Consider the following 24,798-nt stretch of genomic DNA (forward strand, 5'->3'; position numbering starts at 1 on the left):
GGTTGACAGGCCATAGTGTTTCACATCCGCGGGACAAAAATAATCCCTACACAAACTGTCCGGACTAACCTTGGGACCAGTCCCATCCGTCTACCTTCAGCATGATGGTTAAAAGTTCTCACCAGATCTCTCCTTGACGATTCAACTATAATGTTGGATTGGCATTCAAAATACCCCAACACCTTGGTCTAGCAGATCCGTCCCCTCGTGTCCACAGCCGTATCCATGCGACATAGATATGGACACATTGGTGCATGCAAGGAGCAGCTTAGAAAATTTTCACAGCCTGCATGTCAGGTTTCAACGAGGTCCATCCAAGTCCCTTACATGATCTGAACGAATCAATCCAGCCCTACAATCTTGCTTGCTGGTTCTAATGCTGCTGATGAAAATTTTCATTTTTCTTCTAAAATCAAGCTGACAAAGGATTATATCAATCCCTAGCCAGTTGGCCCAAACTTTGTGACACGTTTAGACCTGAAACTTCAAGCATACAAGAACAGATATTATCACGATTAACCGCGTTATTTATTATTTCATGTAAAACAAAAAGTGGTCTAGTGATGTCTGAATGGGTCATATCACTTCAGGCTTCAGCAGAACAAGAACTTTTGCTAAACCCCATAAAAATGTTGGATACTACAAAAGATTACATGTACAATTGGGTATCCACCTATATGTATACAATTGCACTCTGCATCACACTCCGTGAGAAAACAAAAAACAAAAAAAAAAGAGAAAAAAAGAGCCAAAATCTGCAATCTGTAAGGAGAAGCTGCACACCCTTAGCTGCTGTCGCTTAAAAGCAGATGAGAGCAATTAAATCTGCCCCAGCTGGACCTGATTATTATTTTTTGGCTGCATGAGCAAACAAAAAACAAACAAATAATTAAATGAATACATGAAAATATACAAACATATAATTAAACACATGCATACATGCACAAAGAGAACAGAGCGTAGGCTCCAAACGCTTCTATTAGACCAATGTTGGCAGACTCGTCATGAAAGCCATTGACTCAATCCCTCTGAAGTGCTGTCTGACACAAACCAAGGGCCTGAATAGTGCCTGTCTACTCGTCTATATGTAGAAACACAACACAATCCAACTCGAGATCCAGACAGTCCCATCCATCTGAGTTTGTAGCCCCTATTTTGAAGTTAAGATGAAGGTAAAAATTTAAAAGGAAAAAAAAATACAGGCAGGATCCAGAGGGTAGAGAACCTTTTCTCAAGCTAGCTTTCTTTTTCAATCCACAGAATATGCAAAATGATAAGAACAAATCCCAAGACTATCTTGACATTGACATACTGTGCGTAAACTTTCAACTCCCGTCTGGAAGAGGTCAATAGTTTTTGAAGAAACAGTCTCTGCTATATATAGAATGAACTCGCAGTTAAAAAGAATTGCTGGAGTATACATCAAACTTCTGAAAACTGGACAAGGAGAGTTGGTGCAGAATCTTAGCCATCCTGCAAGTAATATGATAATGAGTTGCATAAAATGTCTTCTCAGAGCCAAGTCAACACATGAACGACCCAAAATGTTCAAGCTGTCCAAAGACGCTACCAGCTATAATAATATAGATTGAGAAGAAAAAGGAACAATCATCATAATAAACCAAACTACCAATCAAAATGCCGTAACTGATGTGTGGGTACTGAATGAGTTGACTGAACGCCAGTTATCCATGTCATCATCTGGAAGAGAATGATAGTGCAATACCAGTATGTGCAGCAATAGGCCAAGAAATCCATCAAACGAGGCATACCCAAAATACTGATCAGGGTCAAGGGATTGTGTGAAAATCAAAGAGCTAACAATAAATAACTCGGCCTGCTGATTATTTTGCTTGGGGCCTCCATTGAAAACGAGCTACAGGGCCATTTGGGTGGACCTGGCCAGTCCATGTCTTGGGATGGCCCATGGTGTTGGCACTATAGTAAAATTTACCCAATCAGGGTATTATAGAAAGTTAAATGTCGTTAAATGTGGTGCTTTTGTATTTTGTATTGCTTGTACTATTTATTCATCACGTCACTCATGATAGTGTGTATTGTAATTCACTGATGTACCTATGGCTGTTTGAAACAACTAGTCTTAAAATTCTTCATAAGTAAAAGGATTATGGGTGCAGATTTTTATTAATAACCAAGTATGCATAAAGCATACTTACAAAGAGGGGATTCTCCCCTATTTATACAAGGCAAGAGAGAGCTCTCTAGCCGTTGGGGCTAGTCCAACGGCTAGTCAACCATGTGTTGACCAAGCCAAAAATCATAATAAATAATAAATATTAAATAATAAATAAAATAAAAATTACAAACTTCATTTTATATATAATATATATACACATATACATATGTATACAAATAAGCATACATACATAAGTATGTATACATATTGATACACATATATATTATATATATACATTATATATGTACAATTTTAACATTCTCCCTCAAACTTATGGTAAAATAGCCAGAAGTTTGCTAAGAAGGAAATGAAATCTAGAAGCTGAGAGAGGTTTGGTAAAGAAGTTTGTCAATTGGTACTCCAAGGTGTCATAAGGCAGATCAATGATGCCTTCAAGGTATTCCTTTTGTACATAATAACAATCCATCTCGATATGTTTGATGTGCTCGTGCAGTTGTTAGCAATGCAAATCGCACTTTTGTTGTCACAACACGTTTTTTAAGCTCTTGTTACTTGGATTCTCATAAACCCCTGAGTCATACCACGTCTATTGTAGTAGTAGTCATGGCTTGGCATTCAACTTTTGTTGACGAAAGGAAGACCTTCTGCTCCTTTTTTCACCCTCACGAGATAAATGATTCGCCTAAAAATACACAAAAATTTGTGGTTAAGTGATTATTATTGGGATCACCTCCTTAGATAGCATCAGTATAAGAAATTAAATCAAATGTGGAAGAAGCAGACAAGAAGAGGCCTCTAGAAAGAGGTTTTAATATATCTAATAATTCATAAAACTACTCCTATGTGAACAAAAGTAGAAGCATACTGAAACTGACTAGTTGTATGTACAACGTGAAAGGTAAGAGGGTGCTCTGATAAGCTGTCTATTAGGAGTTGAATCTTCAAGGGGTTCTTCATCATCAATTCTCAGACAACCCCGGGGGTATCAACTCTCTTATCACTTTGATTTCAGACCTGAAAACAATATTATAAGCAAAATTAGATGGAGATAACAAATACCCTTTAGGGGAATAAGCAACTTCAATTCCTAAAAAGTATCTTAAGAAACACAAATCAGTCATTTAAAAATTAATTTTGATAAGTTTTTTAATGATCATGTCTTCCATATAAAGGAGGACAATAATAGCTACATTAGTGTTCTTAATAAATAAAGTTGCATCAGTCGAACAAGATCTAAAGCTAATATCAAGCATAACTTTGCTAAATATGTCATACCAAGCTTTTGGCACTTGTTTTATGCCATACAGTATCCTGTTCACACGAAGAGCTTTTCCCTTAGGAATGTTCATTCCAAGAGGTGCCGCTATGTAAACTTCTTTAAATAAATTTTCATTAAGGCATTCTTGACATCCATTTGGTATATAGACCAATATCTAATAGAGACTACGACTACTAAGGTCTTAATAGTGGTCACCTTAGCAACAGGAGCAAAAGTTTCTCATAATTTATACCATATTATTGAAAATAACTCTTAGCAACTAATCTGACTTCGTACTTCTCTAGGATCCCATCACTCTTGGTTTTTACCATGTGTACCCACCCACCTACAGGTTTCTTGCCCTGTGGAATAACTTGAAGTACCCAAGCATTGGCTTTCTCTAAGGCTTCTAACTTTACTCTTATGGTTTCTACCTATTCGAAATGTCCCTTGGCTTGGGAATAGGTTGAGGGTTCTATATAAGAATGAATTAATGCAATACATGCCTTGTATTTAGATGAAAAAGATTCATAAGATAAACTTTTCAGGTGACTTAGAGGTTCTAGATGGCCTTCTTGATTGAACTTCATGTTGATTCTCAATATCAAAATATTTTGCAAGTGCAAATGAAAGTTTAAGAGCACTACGCCTACAATATTGCAAGTAATTTTTATCATTATGGGATTGCTCTTCACTATTCACATCATTTATAATCTCATCATTATCACTATCAAGATCAAATTCACAATCACAAGCATCAGTATCATGTTTTGAAAGAAAATCTAACAAAAAGGAATACTCAGTTACTTCCTTAGACTTTTCAAAATCAAAGAAACTTTTCTTTTCTAAGAAGGATACATTTAAAACATATAATTTTTCATTTTTAAAATCAAAACATCTATAACTTTTTTCATTATCTGCATAACCAACAAAAGCACAAAGAATGGCACGAGGAGAAAGTTTTTTGTTTTTGTTAGTTAAAACAAAGCATTTGCATCCAAAAACTCTTTAGTTTGGAATAATCAAGGACTTGTTTGAAGACTTTTCAATGGGTGACACATTTTGTAAGGAAGAAGATGACATTCTGTTGATGAGGTACACAACGGTTAAAGCAGCTTCAACCCAAAAAATCTTTTGGTACTTGGTTTGCTATAAGGTTCTTATGGTTTTTATAATGTGTTTGTTTTATTTAAGTCAAACAATTTTGTTATAGAGTGTGTGAACAAGATCTTTGGTGTGTAATGCCATGCAAATCAAGGTAATTTTTTATTTTTTAATAAAAAGTCTCGTCCTGAATCAGTATGAAAAATAAAAAAAATCATTATCAAAAATATTTTTGACCACCCTTTGATATAACTGGCGTTGGACCCCAAACATTTGAATGTAATAACTCAAGTGGTCTACTAAAAACAAAAAAAAATCTTGAAATAGTAATCTCTTTATTTTACCAAGAATTCAATCTTTACAAGTAAAATTTTCAATATTCCAAATTTGGAAAGTATTGAATTTTGGATACATTAGGATGACCAAGTTTTTTGTGCCACAAGTTCAAATTCAATTTTTGAACATTATAAGAAAACATATTTTTGGGTATTTTAAAAAAATCTATATAGTAGAAGCCTCATTCTCTATGACCTTTTCCAATCAGTTTCCCGGACTGGCGATCCTGCACCCAACAATTATTAGATGAGAATGAGACATTACATCCATGATCTAATATTTGAGAAAAGGACAAAAGGTTTAAATTTAATTTAGAAATATATCTATTTTTTAAAATTATTTTTTTTTTGAGTTTTGAAAAGTTCTTTCAAAATTCCCTATTCCTTTTAGCTCAAGAGATGTACCATCAGTAGTGAAGACATTTGACGTATTTGAGTTAGTATGATATTCGGACAAAATATCAACATTGAGGGTTATACGAAATGATGCATCAGAATCAAGAAGCCAGGGAGACTTACCGAGATCGGAGAAAGATGAGACTGTGGCTTCAGTTGAAGATGATGCCCCTTTGAGAAGACGTTGAAGTGCTTTCACCAATTGAGACAAGGACATACTTCCAATAGATGTATCTTATGGGTTGCTTATGCCGTTAGTCTCTTGAGGTGATCCAACCAAAGCCACATTTTTTTCTTCCCTCCTTTTAAATTTAGGACATAAAGGCTTGATGTGTCCTGGTTCATGGTAATAGTGACAAGTGATCTTTCTCTTGTCATAGGTGGCTTGTATGTGCAAGTGTCATTTTTCAGCTTAGAAACAACTTAGGACATACTTTTTATCTTCCATACTTAGCTCTTCAACAATATCCACAATAGAGAATTTTTCCTCTATGAAGAAGAGCCGACTTGATAGTTGTTAAAAATAAATGTACATATATATAATGGAACTAGATAGTAATCTCACAAAATGACACGGATCCCAATACACTCCATAATGGACTCCAAAAACATAATACATTTGGATAAAAATATAAGAACTAAAAAGATACATTATATAGGACAATATGTATCTTTAGGTGATCCAACCAAAGCCACATTTTTTTCTTTTCTCCTTTTAAATTTAGGACATAAAGGCTTGATGTGTCCTGGTTCGTGGTAATAGTGACAAGTGATCTTTCTCTTGTCATAGGTGGCTTGTATGTGCATGTGTCATTTTTCAGCTTAGAAACAACTTGGGACATACTTTTTATCTTCCATACTTAGCTCTTCAAAAGTATCCACAATAGAGAATTTTTCCTCTATGAAGAAGAGCCGACTTGATAGTTGTTAAAAATAAATGTACATATATATAATGGAACTAGATAGTAATCTCACAAAATGACACGGATCCAAATACACTCCATAATGGACTCCAAAAACATAATACATTTGGATAAAAATATAAGAACTAAAAAGATACATGAAAAAGTAAATGAATAACTCTATTTATAATGGACATTAAGAATACAAAAGAAAAATTACATTGGTAAACGAATAACTCTAGTTATAATGGACACTAAAAATAAAAAGAAAAAAAAATACATATAAACCTCAATATAAATCATTTAACACACAAACCTAATACTACCCACCACTCTCTCACCCTTACACATCCACGTACATCCCTTTTTATAGAGGAGAAGGAGATGAAGTAGAGAAAGAGAGAGAATAATCCCTCTCAAATAACCAAAGGGAGAGACCTCCCAACGGCTAGAATTCTAGCCGTTGGGACTATATATATATAATACATGTAATATGTATATAAAGACATACATAAACATGTATATGTAGAAACAATATACATATATATATGTATGTACGCATATATATATACACAAAAGAGTACATTGATCTTAACAAGTAACTAGGAATAGGAACTAGGGTTAGGTTTTTACCTTTTTTATTGTAGTTGAACTAGTCAACACATGTTGACTAGTCAAACATAAGAGTCGTTGGGGTCCCAATGGCTCTATTTAGAGTTGTTGGGACAACAACGACTCTCTATGGAGTCCTGCTCCTTTACAGATGCAATTTTCTATTCCCTTATCTCAACGACTCTCTATGTAGCACTTGCATCTGTAAAGAAATTGCTTACATATCAAATGGATGTTAAGAATGCGTTTTTAAATAAAAAATTGGTTAATATATGGAGGTACCTATATGGAGGTACCGCCTAGTATAATTATTCCTAAAGGAAAAGTTCTTCGATTAGATAAGGCTCTGTATGACCTTAAACAAGCTCCAAAGGCTTGGTATGACATGTTTAGTCTAAGTTATACTTGATGTTGGATTTCAATCTTGTCTAACTGATACAACTTTTTTTGTTACGATTTCTTATGTAGGTATCATTATTCCCCTTCTCTATATGGACGACATGATCATCAATTGAAGCGATAAATAGAGAGTTTAAAACATTAAAATATTTCTCAAAACATATTTTGAAATGATTGACTTGGGGTTTTTTAAGTATTTTTTTGGTATAGAAGTTGCTTATTCTTTTAGAGGTTATTTACTGACTCAATCTAAATTTGCTTTAGATATTGTTGGCAAGTTAGGTATTTTAGACGATAAGAAGGCTGACACTCTGAAAGTTGTAAATGTCAAAATGAAAATTGATGACGGGAAACCATTTGAAAATCCAACATCATAATGAAAACTTGTCGGAGCTTTGGCATATCTCTCAATTACGAGACCTGACATTGCGCATGCAATTCACATATCGAACCAGTTTCAGCATGCTCTCACGGTCTCACCACTGTTCATATGAGAGCAGTTTTGCGTATTATTAGATATATCAAAACTTATATTTTTTGAAGACTTTTCTTGTCTGCTTCTTCCTCCTTAGATTTAATTGCTTATATTGATGCTGACTTGGGAGGTAATCCAAATAACCGACTGGTCTGGCTAAGGAGATTGTTGGCTGACATGGGTGTTCAAAGTAAACGAGCATCACGATTGTGTAGTGACAACAAAAGTTCTATCTATATTGCCAACAACCGAACCTTCCACGAATGAACCGCACGCTGATATGGTCAGTCACTATGTACGAGAGGAATTCCTACATGGCGCTATCGATCTTTCCTACGTGACTTCTTCACTAAACCTCTCGTTGCTTCTAGATTTCACTTTTTTATATTCAGCCATAAGTTTGAGGGAGAGTGTATGGAGTCCTCCTTTGTGTATAAATATGGGGCAAAGCCCCCACATAATGTATGCTTCTTGCATAGTCTTGATCAATAAAATATTATTTTGTATTCTTTGTGTTTGCCCCTTTAGAGGGCGTTTGTGTGTGAGCCCATTTTGTGGCTTGTGTATGTTCTTTTGGTGCTTTGGTGGAATTCTTTGAGTGTTCACTTTGTTGTTTTGGTGAATATCTTCGGAGGACCTTGTTTCTTTTCAATAGTCTCAAATTTGGGTCGCAAATCATTAACGAATTGATAAAAGTGCTCTATATCAATTTGTCTTCGTCAGAACTCAATGTCTTCAGGGCAATGCCACTTGGGCTCAAGAATGGCAAACTCCTCCAAAAGTTCGGATAAAGCATTGTAATATTCCTTTATGTGCATATCCCCTTGTTTCATAGTTCTTATTTTATCTTGAAGATTGCATACTTTTGAGGTATTTTCATGCGTTATTGGCATGCTAAGAGCACTTCTTAATGTCTATGCTATTTATGAGGCATGACATAATTTTTGCGTGACTCATTCTCAATTCCTTTCATTTTCTCTCATAGTCGATGATTGCTTTGGTTCTCTCATCATCATTTAGAGCTACATCCTTCCTGTTCTCTACTTTGGTGAGAAGAAGCTTAGACTCCAAATCGGACCCATCCAATAATCCCCACAAACCCTTGCCCCATATGTGGTGCTTCATAATTGAATACCATATTACACAATTAGTTTCATTTAGCTTAATGGGGACAATGGTAAGACTCTCCTTGTCCTTCATTTTTTTACAAAAGAGAAGAGAAGAAGATAGAGAAAGAGAAGGGTAATAGATAGAGAGAGAAAGCGTAGATGAACACATTCACTTGAGTCACCGCGAACCCACGAACACATGAATACTTGGGAAGCTTTTAGGAATCACGAACTTGTGATGAACAACTTCAAAAGGCCAAGAACACTATCACTTTGATACCATATAAAGAAATGAGAACCTTCAAACACCATCACAAATGTCCACCAATAGATACAAAATGGACAATCACAAAAAAGAGCCACAAAGAGCACACTCACAAAACCCACAATGGGCATACACAAAGAAATCTCTCACAATATGGAAAAAATATTATTTTTAATAATAACCAAGTATGCAAAAATCATACTTCCGTTGGAGTAGCTCTCTAGCCGTTGGGGCTAGTTCAACGGCTAGAATTCTACCGTTGGACTAGCTCCAATGGTTAGTCAACCATGTGTTGACCAAGCCAAAAAACATTAAAAAGAAAACAAATAATAAATAAATAAAAATTACAAACTTTATTTTATATATAATAAATATATATACATGTATATACAAATAAGTATACATACATAGGTATGTATACATAGTGATAAACATTATATATATATATATATATATATATATATATATATATATATATATATATACATTTTTTATCTACAGTTTTAACAGTTTCATCTTCCTCCTCTCCTACACCAGGACACCATTGATCTACACATATTCCAAATATTGACCGATTGGTAATGGGCCATGAAGGTCAGTTCTGTACCAAGCCCAACCTGTTAATTACACTTTTTTATGTATAAAATACTATATGATTCTTAAAACTGCAAACTTTAGGAAGAAGTACAGGAAGAAGAAAGGGAAGACAAAGAGGAGAAAGAAGAAGACGGTGGTTATCATAACCAGTTGCTGCATATGAGCAGTGCTCAGTGGTCATGCAATGGAAATGAAAGAAGAAACCTTAAGTCAAACCCGTTCCTGTTATACCCCTCTTTTTTTCTGTTCAAGATAGTAGCAGGTCACAGGCTTGTTAAAGTATATATATTATGTAATAAGTGAAACCCATTAAGGGTATTTTGGTCATTACACATTATGTAATTAGTGGTGTTCCTAGAGGGGCACTTTAGGGTTTTTCTTTTTTAATGTATTTTATTATTTTTCTCAAGGGCATTATAGTCATTATAATGCCCTTGGAGCAGAGTTGTACTCTTTGTATTTTCATTACATGGTATCAGAGCATCGGTGCTCTTGGATTGTATCTCATACGTGAAGATCAAGAGAAAGATCGTGAAGAGCGGTGAAGCTTTGATTCGTTTGTTTGTTTGTTTTCTTAGAAAGCGTGCCATCAAACTTTTCTGCTTTCATCTTCTCTTATTTTCTCTCTATTTTTTATCTTCCTTTACTCTTTTTTTTCTTGGTGCAATGACCGAAAAAGTAGTTACGGTTGTTTCCGTCAAATTTGATAGGAAAAACTATAATATGTGGGTTACCGCCAGGAAAAGAATCTTAGTTGGCAAAGACTTGTGGGACTATGTTGATGGATCCATATCGAAACCTCAACCTATTCTCACAAAATCTATTTGTGGGGAAGATGGTAAAATCAAAGAGGAAATTCTTAAAGACAAAGAGAAAGAATAAGCTCTCTTGTACTACAAAAAAGCTATCAAAGCATGAGATGTTAGTTATGCCAAGGTTCTAGCCCTATTTATGGGGAGTGTGTCTGAAGAACCTTTTAAAAATATATTGGAATTTGAGAGGGACGATGAAGAGTGGGTTTATATCAAACAAACCTACACCCAACATGATGGTGCCCATAAATGAGACTTGCAAGATAAGATTCACAATTGCAAGCAAGGTGAAAAAAGTGTAAGAGAGTATTATGATATTCTTAAAAGACTTTATAACCAAATAGCCAAAATGGAGCCAATTTGGGATACTATTGATGATGCTTGGTGAGCAATTTTTTTAATTTATGAGAGGACTTAGGCCCGAGTTTGAACATGTTTGAGTATCTATCATCCACCGGAACAAAAATCAAGAGGAACTTCCACCTTTACATGAGATTTTAGCCCAAGTTTGCATGGAAAAAACAAGGCTAACTCCATGATCGAAACTAGGGAGTCCAAGGATAATGTATTGATGGCTTCTAGACCCGATACCAATACTCATTCTTATAGGCCTCCTCATTTCAACCAAAATAATTGGAAGCCAAGAAACAATTATGGGAGATATGATTGGAAAAATGATAATAGAAAAGGAAAAATCTTTTTGTCATAACTGTGGAGAACCGGGGCACATCAAACCTTTTTGCCCAGAATTCAAAAATGATGAGAAAAGAGTAGTTACCTTAGAAGCTCCTCAAAAAGACAAAGATATCAACAACTCCAGTTACAAAAACATGTCTTTGTCTCGACTTGCAGAAGCTCTACAACTTTTCCTCAAAGGCTCATCCTCCTTAACTGGTATCACAGTTTCCTCTTCCTCACCTCCCCATAAGATCTCTTGACTCCTAGATTCTAGTGCTTCATTTCATATGACCCCTAATGAAACTATACTCTCTAACTATAATATTAATTCAAGTAGATCAAATGTTTTTATTGCAGATGGTTTCTCTCTTGAAATTAAAAAAATTATAATTTCTTCAAAATTTTCTATTCCAAAAGTCAGATTATGCCAAAACTTAATTTAAATTTTTTTCAGTTTTCCAAATTATTGACCAGGGTTGCAGTATCTCTATAAAACTTAGTTTAAAAAAAAATTTGGACCCGGGTCGGGTCCAAACCCGACCCGGATCCAACCTGTGCCCAGCCCCTCGAAAACCGTTTTCAGAGGGGCTGGCAGCCCACAGAAGGGGGGGGGGGTCTCCGGCGACACAGGGAGCGGGCCCTATCTGCGCCCCCTCCTTATAAAAAGGCGAGAGGGGAGAGGGGAGGGCTTACGAGCCTCCCCCCACCCGACTCTCTCTCTCATCTCTCGTCTCTCCCCTCTGTCTCTGCTCTCTCTCCCCCCGACTCTATCTCTCGTCTCTCTCTCATTGCCGACGCCGGCTAACCCCCCCTTCACGGCGATCACCTCTCCGGCGAGCCCCCCTTCACGGCACCACTCCTCGGCAGCCCAGGTAAACCCCCCTTCTCCTCTCGTTTTTTTGGCCCCTACCCTTCCCTTAAGAAAGGAAGCAGGAGCCTTCGGCTAGGCTCCTGCCTCACCTCTTGGAAACCCAGCAGGGGCCGATGGCCCCTGTCTCTTCTTTTTGTCGAGCAAAGGCTCGACAGGGGCCTTTGACCCCTGCGCTCCCTCTCCTTACTCGTTTCCTTGGCAGGGGCCATCGGCCCCTGCCCCTTTCTTTTAAAACATGGCAAGAGCCGAAGGCTCCTGCCCCTCCTTTCTTTAAAACCCAGCAAGGTCCTCCTAAGGCCCTTGCCCCTCCTTTTGAAGACTCAGCAGGGGCCAAAGTCCCCTGCCCCTCTTACTGTTATCACGGCAGGAGCCGATGGCCCCTGCCCTCCTTTAGATATCCGGCAGGGGCCGATGGCCCCTGCACCTGTCTCCTTTAACGGCATGGGTCATTGGACCCTACCCCGTTCTTTTTCATAACTGTAGGGGCCGATGACCCCTGCATTAAGTTGCGGAGAAATCGAGTTTTCTCCCTATCCTTATTCGTTTTATGCATGCTAAACAACGTACTTTTGCAGTGTTACGCAACGGAGCCTGTTCGCGCCCCGTGAGCTAAACCAACGATCACCTACGCTCGTAGACAACTTCTTCCTCGCAATACCCCAAGGTAGGAGAAGTTGCACAATGACTTAAATAACTAAATCAAGCTTAAATGATTAAAGGTTGAAAGGACTTAATTACATATCTATATACATGTACGTATATAAGTACGCTTTTAAATTCAATAACGCGGTTTCGCGATCCTTGTCCTTTGCTTTCGCATTTCCTATTTCTGTTTGCCGCCGCAGTTTGCGCCCAAGCTTTTGCTTTCGTATTTACTACTTACTGTCTTTTAATTCAAGGACGCGGTTTCGCGATCCTTGTCCTTTGCTTTCGCATTTCCTGTTTCTGTTGCCGTCGCGCTTTGCGCCCAGGCTTTTGCTTTAGTACTTACTACTTACTGTCTTTTAATTCAAGGACGCGGTTTCGCGATCCTTGTCCTTGCTTTCGCATTTCCTGTTTTTGTTTGTCGTCGCGCTTCGCGCCCAGACTCTTGCTTTTCGCATTATTGTCTTTCGTTTTTGCCTTGCCATCGACTCAGCGTATTCGGGAGGAATACCTATTCCACTATTTTACCCGATATGTTTTGGGAAAACCCTTTATCTGGGGCAAGATCAAGTTTTTGGGTGATGGGTTCTTTTGCGAAGCCCATTTACCAAAACCAGTGTCGTGACTTGCATAGCACCCAGACACTGCATCATCGGATGTCAGATTCGAGAAAATCACATGCCATATGTTGGCAAGTTGTGGGTTGTTTCGAAAGATTTAAAATGTTAAAATAGCTTTTTAAAACATTATATCTCTGCGAAACACACTCTCGAGGCTCCTATTAAGGACCTATATCCCTTTCCTCGTAAGTGTACTCTTGAACATGCGAGGCATGTTAGTACTACGACGATTGGATGAGATGGTCTTATGACCTCGATTAGTGCTTTGTGCACGTTGTTGAAAACACATAAAAAAAATGAGATCGCCTTCATAGGCAAGATGCTCGTTTTGGTCTAATGGACCAGAGCATGAAGAAAGAGGCAACGGCTAAGAAATCCTGTCGCGCTCGATTCAACCTGGATTCGTCAAGAGATAAGACGAAGGGTACCAACTCCGATGGACAGACCATTTATGGTTTTTTCGGGCAAAAGATCCATCTTCCCCAATCATCGGAGGTTAGGGGGGGATAGGGGCTACATAAGTTAGCCTAACACTTCTGCAAAAGTTGGATGCATCCCTATCAGGCCTTGGGGACTTACTCTCTCGACCATCGGTCGTCTCCATAGGAATAGGATTCAGTCAGACAACCGAGGTATCTTAAAATACTTAACATAATGAACACTCGGCTTGGGCTCGACTGTTTTGACTCACGTGTCATGTATGTACCCGCATGGCCGGTTAACAAATAATAACTAAATTGAGCATGCTCACTTTTTCAGTTTGTTGCACTTAGTTTGTTTCTCCAGTTTATTTACTTAGTTTGCTCATTACTACCTGCTGCTTAAATTATTTATGCCTAATTTAGTTCTTTCTGTTTTTGTGCTCACCTGCTAGTTTTTCGCAAAACTAACCCATTTCATGGGTACAGGTGACGAATAGGTGCATCAGGCGATGACGCGACTGCGAGATGACTTAAGGATCCACTATTTCTGCTTGTAGTTCTTCTCCTGGACATTTTGGTTTTTGATACAGTTTTCCCTAAAGGAAATCCAAATTTTGTACAAACCCGACACTCTCTTTAAATAGAAGAAATGGTTTTCTAAGTATTATTACAGATCGTCCATAGTAAATCTTTGTTCTCTAGCTAACGTGCCCAAGGTTGTCAAACTTGTCCTTTTTCTTTTAAAGAATTCGTTTTCCCTGATTTTAAAAATAAACTCTGTAAAGAAAAGGAATTTTTCAACTATTTCAAGGAAATTATAAAGTTCGAAATTTTGGGGCGTTTCATTGAGCATCCACATCGCACTGTAAGTAACTTAATTTCTCTTTTTTCTATACTATTAGACTAGAGCATACCTTATATGAGTGTTTGGGGTTTTCTTGTTTAAAGAAAATGAACCCTTCGGATGATGAGAGATTGGGACACAGAAGAGGTGCACGAAGAACGCGCTGTCGTTCAGTTAGGGGCAGAAGCTCTGTGGTAGGAAGACTTGAGCGTTCGACTACCGGTTCAGAATATTGGACTAGCAGGCCGCCCCCTCCCACTTTTGCGGATTCTTGGGGCTTTACGCTTCTAGATGCCTACCAAGCACCGCTAGCCACAACATGGGCAGCAGTGCACTTTCGGGAAGGAGGTCGCGTGTCAAATCATGTTTTACTTAATCGGCACACTTCTCTGGAATCTTCTGAAGCAGAATCTCCCTGGCAAGCCCAGATGGAGTGCGAATTTTGTGGTGAAGGACATACGATAAATAATTGTCAACTCAGGGAAGCATACGATAGAAGGGCGTCTGCAGCACAAGATCTGGAAGACACAACATTCTCAGTCCAGGGTACTTTAGATACCCCAACGTGTGATGGACAGATATTACCCCAAGAGAGTGCTCAGGACGTAGCTTCACCCACTCATATGCCTTCCCCCAACTCACCAATATACACACCAACCCCAGACTCACCACAGTACATATCAGATACTCCGGTGAACACTCCGGCTTCACCGCTGTACATATCGGATTCTCCGGTGTACACACCGGCTTCACCGCAGTACATACCGGATTCTCCGGTATACACCCCGGCTTCGCCGCCCTATGCACCGAATGCCTCGCCACATTACACCCCCACAACTCCTCTTCACGGGCAAGGAGTCCCGAATGAAGATTTGCATCATTTTCCCCCTCTGCGCGGGTTAAGGTGCACAGGTATCGCAAGAGAGTACTTGAAAAAGTACTCTCATCATCCCTAAAAAGCAGATAAAACTCGTTGGTTTTTATACCCGTGAGCAGTTTTTGTTTTTGGCTTTTTGTAAGTGCCCTCTTGTACCAGCACTACTGGGCTTTTGTAATCTCTATTACTCGGAAATACAATAACCTTTTTTTATATTATTCTTTCCCTTCAAGTATTGACTTATGAATCATCTGGCTATTTTAAGGATGATTCGAGGTTCGAACGAGGGTTCGTCCGACGAATGGTCAGATCAGCGTTCATCATGGATTCCCTGAGCGCATTAGCTAGCGCCATGCGAAATCAAGTGCACAACCAAGTACCTACCCCAGAACCAAGCCACCATGCGACAGTATCATACGAAAAGTTCTTAAAGCTCGATCCTCCAACCTTCACAGGCAAGCCCGACCCCGATGCAACTGAGAACTGGATATTGAAAGTGGAGCGAGTATTCCAAGTTTTGATAGTCCCTGACGACAAGAAGACACTTTATGGTACTTTCAGACTTTTGGGTGCCGCCCGCCATTGGTGGGACACGACCCGGAACATACAGTTCCCGACAGCTTCATTTATTCCTTGGGAGGCCTTCAAAAAGGCTTTCTTGGAGAACTATTTTCCTCCTCATGCAAGGGAGAGGAAAAAGGTGGAATTCTTGAAACTTTTCCAGGGCACGTCAAGTCTGGTGGACTACATCTCCAAATTCCAGGAGTTAGAGCGTTATTGCCCCAACTTATTCGAAGATGATCGCGAGCGGGCGGGGAAATTCATCCGCGGATTGAAGGAAGGACTCCGACCAAGGGTCCTTAACAGCATGCCATCAACTCTCTCCGCAGCTGTTGCTGCAGCCACTCTCCTGATCGAGGATTGGGAGCGCTCCAAGAGCACCCAAAGCAAGAAGTCACCTGTTGCGGGTAGCGATCAAAAGAAATATTCCTCTGGCGGTCAGACCAAGCGACCACCCTTTTTCGTAAACAAGGAAGGTGGAAGAAAGCAATATCCTCCTTCAAAACGTCAGCGACCTCAGGGCAACCCTCCTGCCCGACAGCAGGCGGGCGATGTCTACCCCAAATGCGGACGACCCCACCCCGGGCAGGCATGCCCTCTTCTTACAGGCGGATGCCTGTACTGTGGCAAGATGGGCGCCACTTTGCACACGAGTGCCGCAAGAAGGCGGCTGACGACCTCAGACGGAATGGTGGAGCACCTCTACTCCCCTGACCACCGCCGCAACCGCAACAACAACAACATTCTTACCAGGCGCAGCAACCACAGTCCAGCGGCCAGAAGAAAGCACCGGGACGCATTTACACTGCCACGGTCGAACAGCTGACCAAAGGCGAGCTTGTGCAAGGTACCATCTTGATTGCTAACCAAGCAGCTTTCGTACTCTTTGATTGTGGTGCCACTCATTCTTTTATTTCTGAAAAATTTGTTGAACTCTTGCACGTACCTGTAAGTTCGTTAGATAATGCTCTAAACGTCTATAACCCGATTGGGAAAAACACTATTTGTGCGACCTACGTGCCAGCTTTGGACGTGGTCTTGGCGGATCGACATTTGCCGGCCTGCGCTATCCTTCTAGATATGACCAAATTTGACGTCATCCTAGGCATGGATTGGCTGCACAAGTACCATGCCAAAATCTTTTGCCATGAAAGCAAGATTGTGTTGTCTCCACCAGGGATGCCTAAGGTGGAATTCAAGTTTCCGAAGGCGGTCCGTGCAAGCAAGATGATTTCTTCTCTAAAGGCACAAAATTACCTAAGAAGGGGATGCACTGCCTTTTTAGTCAGTGTCATCCAGTCCGAGCCGACTCAAGTTTCGATAAGAGATTTGGAGGTGGTTCGGGATTTTCCAGACGTCTTCCCAGAGGAGCTGTCAGGACTTCCCCCACCACGAGAGGTTGAGTTCAACATCGAGTTGTTGTTGGGTACTGCGCTAATTTCTAAAGCTCCATACCGTATGGCGTCAGCCGAGCTCGAGGAACTCAAGAAGCAGCTACAGGAGTTGATGGATTTAGGATTCATTCGCCCTAGTGTCTCGCCTTGGGGAGCTCCTGTTTTATTCGTTAAAAAGAAAGATGGATCATTGCGGTGGTCACGATAAAGAATAAGTATCCGTTACCGCGTATCGAAGATCTGTTCGATCAACTGCGGAATGCCAAGATTTTCTCAAAGATCGACCTTAGGTCAGGATACCATCAACTCAGAATTAAAGGAGATGATATCTTCAAGACGGCTTTTCGAACCAGGTATGGGCATTTCGAGTTTACTGTCATGCCTTTCGGACTCACCAACGCACCCTCAACCCTTATAAACCTCATGAACCGTGTGTTCAAACCCTTTTTGGACACCTTCGTGATCGTGTTCATCGATGACATCCTGGTGTACTCGGAAACTTGGAATCAACATCGTGAACATTTAATCATAATCTTGGAAACCTTGCGGAAGGAGCGTTTGTTTGCTAAATTCTCTAAAAGCGAGTTTTGGCTCAAGGAGGTTATGTTTTTGGGACATGTTATATCCGAGAAAGGAGTGTCTGTGGATCCTATAAAGGTGGAAGCCGTGCTAAGCTGGCAGCAGCCGAAGAACGTTCGAGACATCAGGAGTTTTCTTGGCTTAGCTGGATATTATCGAAGATTTAACCAGGACTTTTCCAAAATCTCTTTACCTATGACAAAGCTGCTAAAGAAGGAAGTTAAGTTTATGTGGGATGATGCATACGAAAACAATTTTCAGTTGCTGAAGGAGCGACTTACTACCGCTCCTATCTTGGCCTTGCCTTCAGGACAAGGCGGCTTCGTGATTTATACTGACGCTTCTGGGACAGGCTTGGGCTGCGTCCTAATGCAGAATGGTAAGGTAATCGCCTACGCCTCGCGTCAACTTAAGATTCATGAGAAGAATTATCCGACTCATGACTTGGAATTAGCGGCTGTGGTGTTCGCATTTGAGATATGGTGACACTACTTGTACGGGGAGCAATTCGAGGCTTTTACGTATCATAAGAGCCTCAAGTACTTGTTTTCACAGAAGGAGCTAAATATAAGGCAACGACGGTGGCTAGAATTTCTCAAGGATTACGATTTCACCCTTTCCTACCATCCAGAAAAGGCGAACGTGGTAGTTGATGCTCTCAGCCGTAAGGCTTCTAGCATTTCCGTCAACCTATTATACGTTGGTTGGAAGTTGATTTAGGATTTGGTCTCATGGAAACCGTTTGCAGTCACGTCGAATTCTATCAGTCTTTCTAATCTGATAGCTCAACCTGAGCTATTAGCCAAGATCCTCGCTGGGCAAAAGACTGATGCGCAGTACGAGAAGCTGAAGGCTCGTACACAGCAGACCGATACTCCTTTCCGGCTTAAGGACGATGGAAGCATTTGGCTCAAAAATCGTCTTTGGGTCCCAGATGATCCTGTTTTGAGAGACGAGATTCTCATAGAGGCCCATAAATCCAAATATACGATTCACCCGGGAGGCACGAAGATGTTCAAAGATTTACAGCGCAGATATTGGTGGAGCGGAATGAAGCGAAACGTGGCCGAATACATCTCTAAGTGTTTGACTTGCCAGCAGATTAAGATCGAGCATCAACGACCTGGCGGAGTGATGCAGCAGATGGAAATCCCACAATGGAAGTGGGAAGATATCACTATGGACTTTATCGTCGGTTTGCCTAGGACACGAAGAAAGAACGATGCGATTTGGGTGATCGTTGACCGACTCACCAAATCGGCTCATTTCCTTCCTATCCGTATTAGTCAGTCTTTACACAGTTTGGCGGACCTCTACATTCGTGAGTTTGTGAGGTTGCACGGTGTTCCGGTATCTATCATCTTCGATCGTGATCTGAGGTTTACCTCGAGGTTTTGGGAACAACTTCAAATCGCTTTGGGTACGAATTTAAAATTCAGCACCGCTTTTCACCCTCAGACAGACGGACAGTCTGAACGCATAATTCAGACTTTGGAGGACATGTTGCGTGCGTGCATGATGGACTGGAAGGGAGAATGAGATTCTCATACCAGTCTGGCCAAATTCGCGTACAACAACAGTTATCACGCTAGCATCGGGATGGCCCCTTACGAGGCCTTGTATGGAAAGCCCTGTCGTTCGCCTCTCTATTGGGACGAGGTTGGCGAGCGAAGGATGAATTCTCCTGTAGTGCTACAACACTACACCCAGCAGGTGCAGATGATACGAGAGCGACTCCGTACTGCATAGAGTCGGCAAAAAAGTTACGCAGATCGCCGTCGTCGAGAGCTCACCTTCTCGATAGGAGATATGGTTTTTGTTAAAGTATCTCCCACAAAGAGCGTATTTTGGTTTGGGAAAAAGGGAAAGTTAAGCCCTAGATTTGTCGGACCGTTCGAGATCCTGGAACGGATTGGTGAAGCAGCTTATCGTGTGGCTTTACCTCCTCAGTACGCTCAGATCCATAATGTTTTTCACGTATCCATGCTTCGGAAATACGTTCACGACCCATCACACATCATCAATTATGATGATGTAGACATTCAGAAGGATTTGTCTTTCGAGGAAAGACCAGTCGAGATCGTTGAACGTCGAGATCAAGTGCTTCGATCAAAGACGATATCTCTTGTAAAGGTGCGTTGGAAGCACCATGGGATAGAGGAGTGTACTTGGGAGCCTGACTCTGATATTAGAGAGAAATAGCCTGACTTGTACTTTGATCGATAAGTTAAATTTAATTTCGAGGACGAAATTTTTTAAGGAGGGTTGGATGTAAAACCCAGTTTAAAAAAAAAAATCGGACCCGGGACGGGTCCAGACCCGACCCGGATCCAACCCGTGCCCAGCCCCTCGAAAACCCTTTTCAAAGGGGCTGGCAGCCCACAGAGGGGGGGGGGGGGATCTCCGGCGACACAGGGGGCGGGCCCTGTGTGCGCCCCCTCCTTATAAAAAGGCGAGAGGGGAGGGCTTACGAGCCACCCCCGACCCCCCGACTCTCTCTCATCTCTCGTCTCTCCCCTCTCTCCCCCCGACTCCATCTCTCATCTCCCTCTCATTGCCGACGCCAGCCAACCCCCCCTTCACGGCGAACACCTCTCCGGCGAGCCCCCCTTCACGACACCACTCCTCGGCAGCCCAGGTAAACCCCCCTTCTCCTCTTATTTTTTCCAACTCTTTTCTTCCTCTGGTTCGCCGGAAGGCCGGCAGGTGGTCGGCGGCCCATGCCGAGCCTTCCTCCTCCCTTTTCCGTCAGGCAAGGGGCTCTGCCCCCTTGCCTTCCTCTTTTTAGCATGTAGGGGGCTCAGCCCCCCTTGCCCTCATCTTTTTAGCATGTAGGGGGCTCCGCCCCCCTTGCCCTCATCTTTTTAGCAGGCATTACTATTCCGGCAGGGGCCATGGCCCCTGCCCTTCCCTTTCATGTAGGGGCCGATGGCCCCTACCCTTCCCTTAAGAAAGGAAGCAGGAGCCTTCTGCTCCTGCCTCACCCCTTGGAAACCCAGCAGGGGCCGATGGCCCCTGCCCCTCTCTTGACCGACAGGGGCCTCTGGCCCCTGTCTCTTCTTTTTGTCGAGCAAAGGCTCAACAGGGGCCTTTGGCCCCTGCGCTCCCTCTCCCTACTCGTTCCCTTGGTAGGGGCCATCGGCCCCTGCCCTTTTCTTTTAAAACATGGCAGGAGCCGAAGGCTCCTGCCCCTCCTTTCTTTAAAACCCAGCAAGGTCCTCCTAAGGCCGTTGCCCCTCCTTTTGAAGACTCAGTAGGGGCCAAAGGCCCCTGCCCCTCTTACTGTTATCACGGCAGGGGCCGATGGCCCTTGCCCCTCTTACTGTTATCACGGCAGGGGCCGATGGCCCCTGCCCTCCTTTAGATATCCGGCAGGGGCCGATGGCCCCTGCACCTGTCTCCTTTAACGGCATGGGTCATTAGACCCTACCCCGTTCTTTTTCATAATTGTAGGGGTCGATGAACCCTCCATTGAGTTGCGGAGAAATCGAGTTTTCTCCCTATCCTTATTCGTTTTATGCATGCTAAACAACGTACTTTTGCAGTGTTACGCAACGGAGCCCTACGCTCGTAGACGACTTCTTCCTCGCAATACCCCAAGGTAGGAGAAGTTGCACAATGACTTAAATAACTAAATCAAGCTTAAATAATTAAAGGTTGAAAGGACTTAATTACATATTTATATACATATGTGTATATAAGTACGCTTTTAAATTCAAGGACGCGGTTTCGCGATCCTTGTCCTTTGCTTCCGCATTTCTTATTTCTGTTTGCCGTCGCGCTTTGCGCCCAAGCTTTTGCTTTCGTATTTACTACTTACTGTCTTTTAATTCAAGGACGCGGTTTCGCGATCCTTGTCATTTGCTTTCGCATTTCCTGTTTTTGTTGCCGTCGCGCTTTGCGCCCAGGCTTTTGCTTTCGTACTTACTACTTACTGTCTTTTAATTCAAGGACGCGGTTTCGCGATCCTTGTCCTTGCTTTCGCATTTCCTGTTTCTGTTTGTCGTCGCGCTTAGCGCCCAGACTCTTGCTTTTCGCATTATTGTCTTTCGTTTTTGCCTTGCCGTCGACTCAGCGTATTCGGGAGGAATACCTATTCCACTATTTTACCCGATATGTTTTGGGAAAACCATTGATCTGGGGAAAGATCAAGTTGTTGGGTGATGGGTTCTTTTGCGAAGCCCATTTACCAAAACCAGTGTCGTGACTTGCATAGCACCCAGACACTGCATCATCGGATGTCAGATTCGAGAAAATCACATGCCATATATTGGCAAGTTGTGGGTTGTTTCGAAAGATTTAAAATGTTAAAATAGCTTTTTAAAACATTATATCTCTGCGAAACACACTCCCGAGGCTCCTATTAAGGACCTATATCCCTTTCCTCGTAAGTGTACTCTTGAACATGCGAGGCATGTTAGTACTACGACGATTGGATGAGATGGTCTTATGACCTCGATTAGTGCTTTGTGCACGTTGTTGAAAACACATATAAAAAAAAAATGAGATCGCCTTCATAGGCAAGATGCTCGTTTTGGTCTAATGGACCAGAGCATGAAGAATGAGGCAACGGCTAAGAAATCCTGTCGCGCTCGATTCAACCTGGATTCGTCAAGAGATAGGACGAAGGGTACCAACTCCGATGGACAGACCATTTATGGTTTTTTCGAGCAAAAGATCCATCTTCCCCAATCATCGAAGGTTAGGGGGGGATAGGGGCTACATAAGTTAGCCTAACACTTCTGCAAAAGTTGGATGCATCCCTATCAGGCCTTGGGGACTTACTCTCTCGACCATCGGTCGTCTCCATAGGAATAGGATTCAGTCAGACAACCTAGGTATCTTAAAATACTTAACATAATGAACACTCGGCTTGGGCTCGACTGTTTTGACTCACGTGTCATGTATGTACCCGCATGGCCGGTTAACAAATAATAACTAAATTGAGCATGCTCACCTTTTCAGTTTGTTGCACTTAGTTTGTTTCTCCAGTTTATTTACTTAGTTTGCTCATTACTACCTGCTGCTTAAATTATTTATGCCTAATTTAGTTCTTTCTGTTTTTGTGCTCACCTGCTAGTTTTTCGCAAAACTAACCCATTTCATGGGTACAGGTGACGAATAGGTGCATCAGGTGATGGCGCGACCGTGAGATGACTTAAGGATCCACTGTTTCTGCTTGTAGTTCTTCTCCTGGACATTTTGGTTTTTGATACGGTTTTCCCTAGAGGAAATCCAAATTTTGTACAAACCTGACACTCTCTTTAAATAGAAGAAATGGTTTTCTAAGTATTATTACAGATCGTTCATAGTAAATCTTTGTTCTCTAGCTAACGTGCCCAAGGTTGTCAAACTTGTCCTTTTTCTTTTAAAGAATTCGTTTTCGCTGATTTTAAAAATAAACTCTGTAAAGAAAAGGAATTTTTCAACTATTTCAAGAAAATTATAAAGTTCGAAATTTTGGGGCATTACAATCTCCTTCACTTCTGAAGGATGTTTTACACAGGATCTACAGTCCGACAAGCAGATTGGGGAAGGTCATAGAGAAGGAGACCTCTACTACACGGACCAGTTGATTATTCTCAAAGATATTTTTTGTTTAAATATACAAAAAATGGATATGCTTTTGTGGCATCACTGACTAGGTATCTTAGCATCTCTAAATTATCCAATATATCTCATTTGAGAAAATTTTATAATGAAAAACCCAATGTACGAATTGTATTATTGGAAAAATGAAAGCAATTCCTTATCAAGAGAGAACTTTTTTTGCTTCCAAACCGCTTGAATTAATACATTCGGATGTTTGGGGTCCTGCTCCTATTGTCTCTAAAAGAGGATTTACTTATTATGTAATTTTTGTGGATGATTATTCTCGATTCATGTTGATTTATTTTCTTAGGCATAAATATGAAGTTTTTAAAACTTTCAAAACTTTTCATAACCTTGTTAGAAATTTGCTTAAATCCAAAAAAATTATATTTCATTTTAATTTAAGGGAAAAATACATGTCAAATGACTTTAAAGATTATTTGAAAAATCATGGCATCTTTCATCAACGATTTTTTGCAAACACGCCTCAACAAAATGGTTTGGCCGAAAGAAAACACAAGCATATAATAGAAACCACTAGAACATTGCTTATTTCTAAACGTGTTCCAAAACATTTTTGGGTTGAAGTTGCGCTTACTTCGATATACTTTATAAATAGACTTCCTTCATCAAAACTTCAAAATATTTTTCCTTATGAGAAACTTTATAAAACTACACCTAACTATTTTAGACTATGAATTTTTTGATGTAAATGTTTTATTCTTACCAATAAAAATGACAAATTTTCTCCAAGAACCATTCCTTATGTCTTTCTTGGTTACGGGGAAAGTTAAAAAGGATTTAGATGTTATGATTTTAAGCATGATAAACTTTATATATCAAGTAGTGTTTCCTTTATAGAAAAAGAAAGTTTCTTTGATTTAAATGTGCCTATAAAAGAAAAAAAATGATTACTTTTTTTTTTAATTATCTCCTAAATATAATGATAAAGTGTTAAATAACAATGATTTTGTTAATGATGAACCACAATATGACATCTAGTGTGATGAGTCCCATGATATTAATGATGGACCTTTAGTTATCCAATACAAAAGAAGAACTGATGATAGACATTCCATTGCCTTAGAACAATATTCTAACACAGAAAATCCCAAACAAATCACTCTTAGAAAATTAGAAAGAATACATAGGCCTCCAGATAGGTTCGTATCCTATGAAACTTTACTCCTCAATATAGAGTTTGTTAGAATCATCCTGAATGGATGAATGATATGAATGATAAAATACTAGCCTTAGAGAAGTCTAAAACTTGGGATACAAAAGATCTTTATC

The 24,798-nt window shown here is 40.6% G+C and overlaps 1 protein-coding gene across 5 annotated transcripts in view; it reads right to left on the reverse strand.

Annotated features, from left to right (window-relative positions):
* Nucleotides 1-592: 592 nt before the first annotated feature.
* LOC149840732 (phosphatidylinositol/phosphatidylcholine transfer protein SFH9-like) overlaps nt 593-24,798 on the reverse strand; it is a 51,223-nt gene continuing 27,017 nt past the window's right edge. The window contains exons 15-17 of one of the 5 annotated variants that reach the window (XR_016431594.1): nt 1,226-1,473; nt 940-1,150; nt 593-858 (exon numbers count right to left, since the gene is read on the reverse strand). Coding sequence is in view for 1 of the 5 variants with exons in the window: in XM_090004536.1 (XP_089860662.1) it covers nt 1,465-1,473 (9 nt within the window). In the remaining 4 variants the exon portion in view is untranslated. Of the gene's footprint in view, nt 1,474-24,798 lie in introns of all 5 variants that reach the window. The other 4 variants (XR_016431592.1, XR_016431593.1, XR_016431595.1 and 1 more) reach the window with 4 other exon arrangements.

The sequence above is a fragment of the Nuphar pumila genome, chromosome 4, assembly GCF_984573655.1.
Source record: "Nuphar pumila chromosome 4, dmNupPumi1.hap1.1, whole genome shotgun sequence".
Classification (NCBI taxonomy): Eukaryota; Viridiplantae; Streptophyta; class Magnoliopsida; order Nymphaeales; family Nymphaeaceae; genus Nuphar; species Nuphar pumila.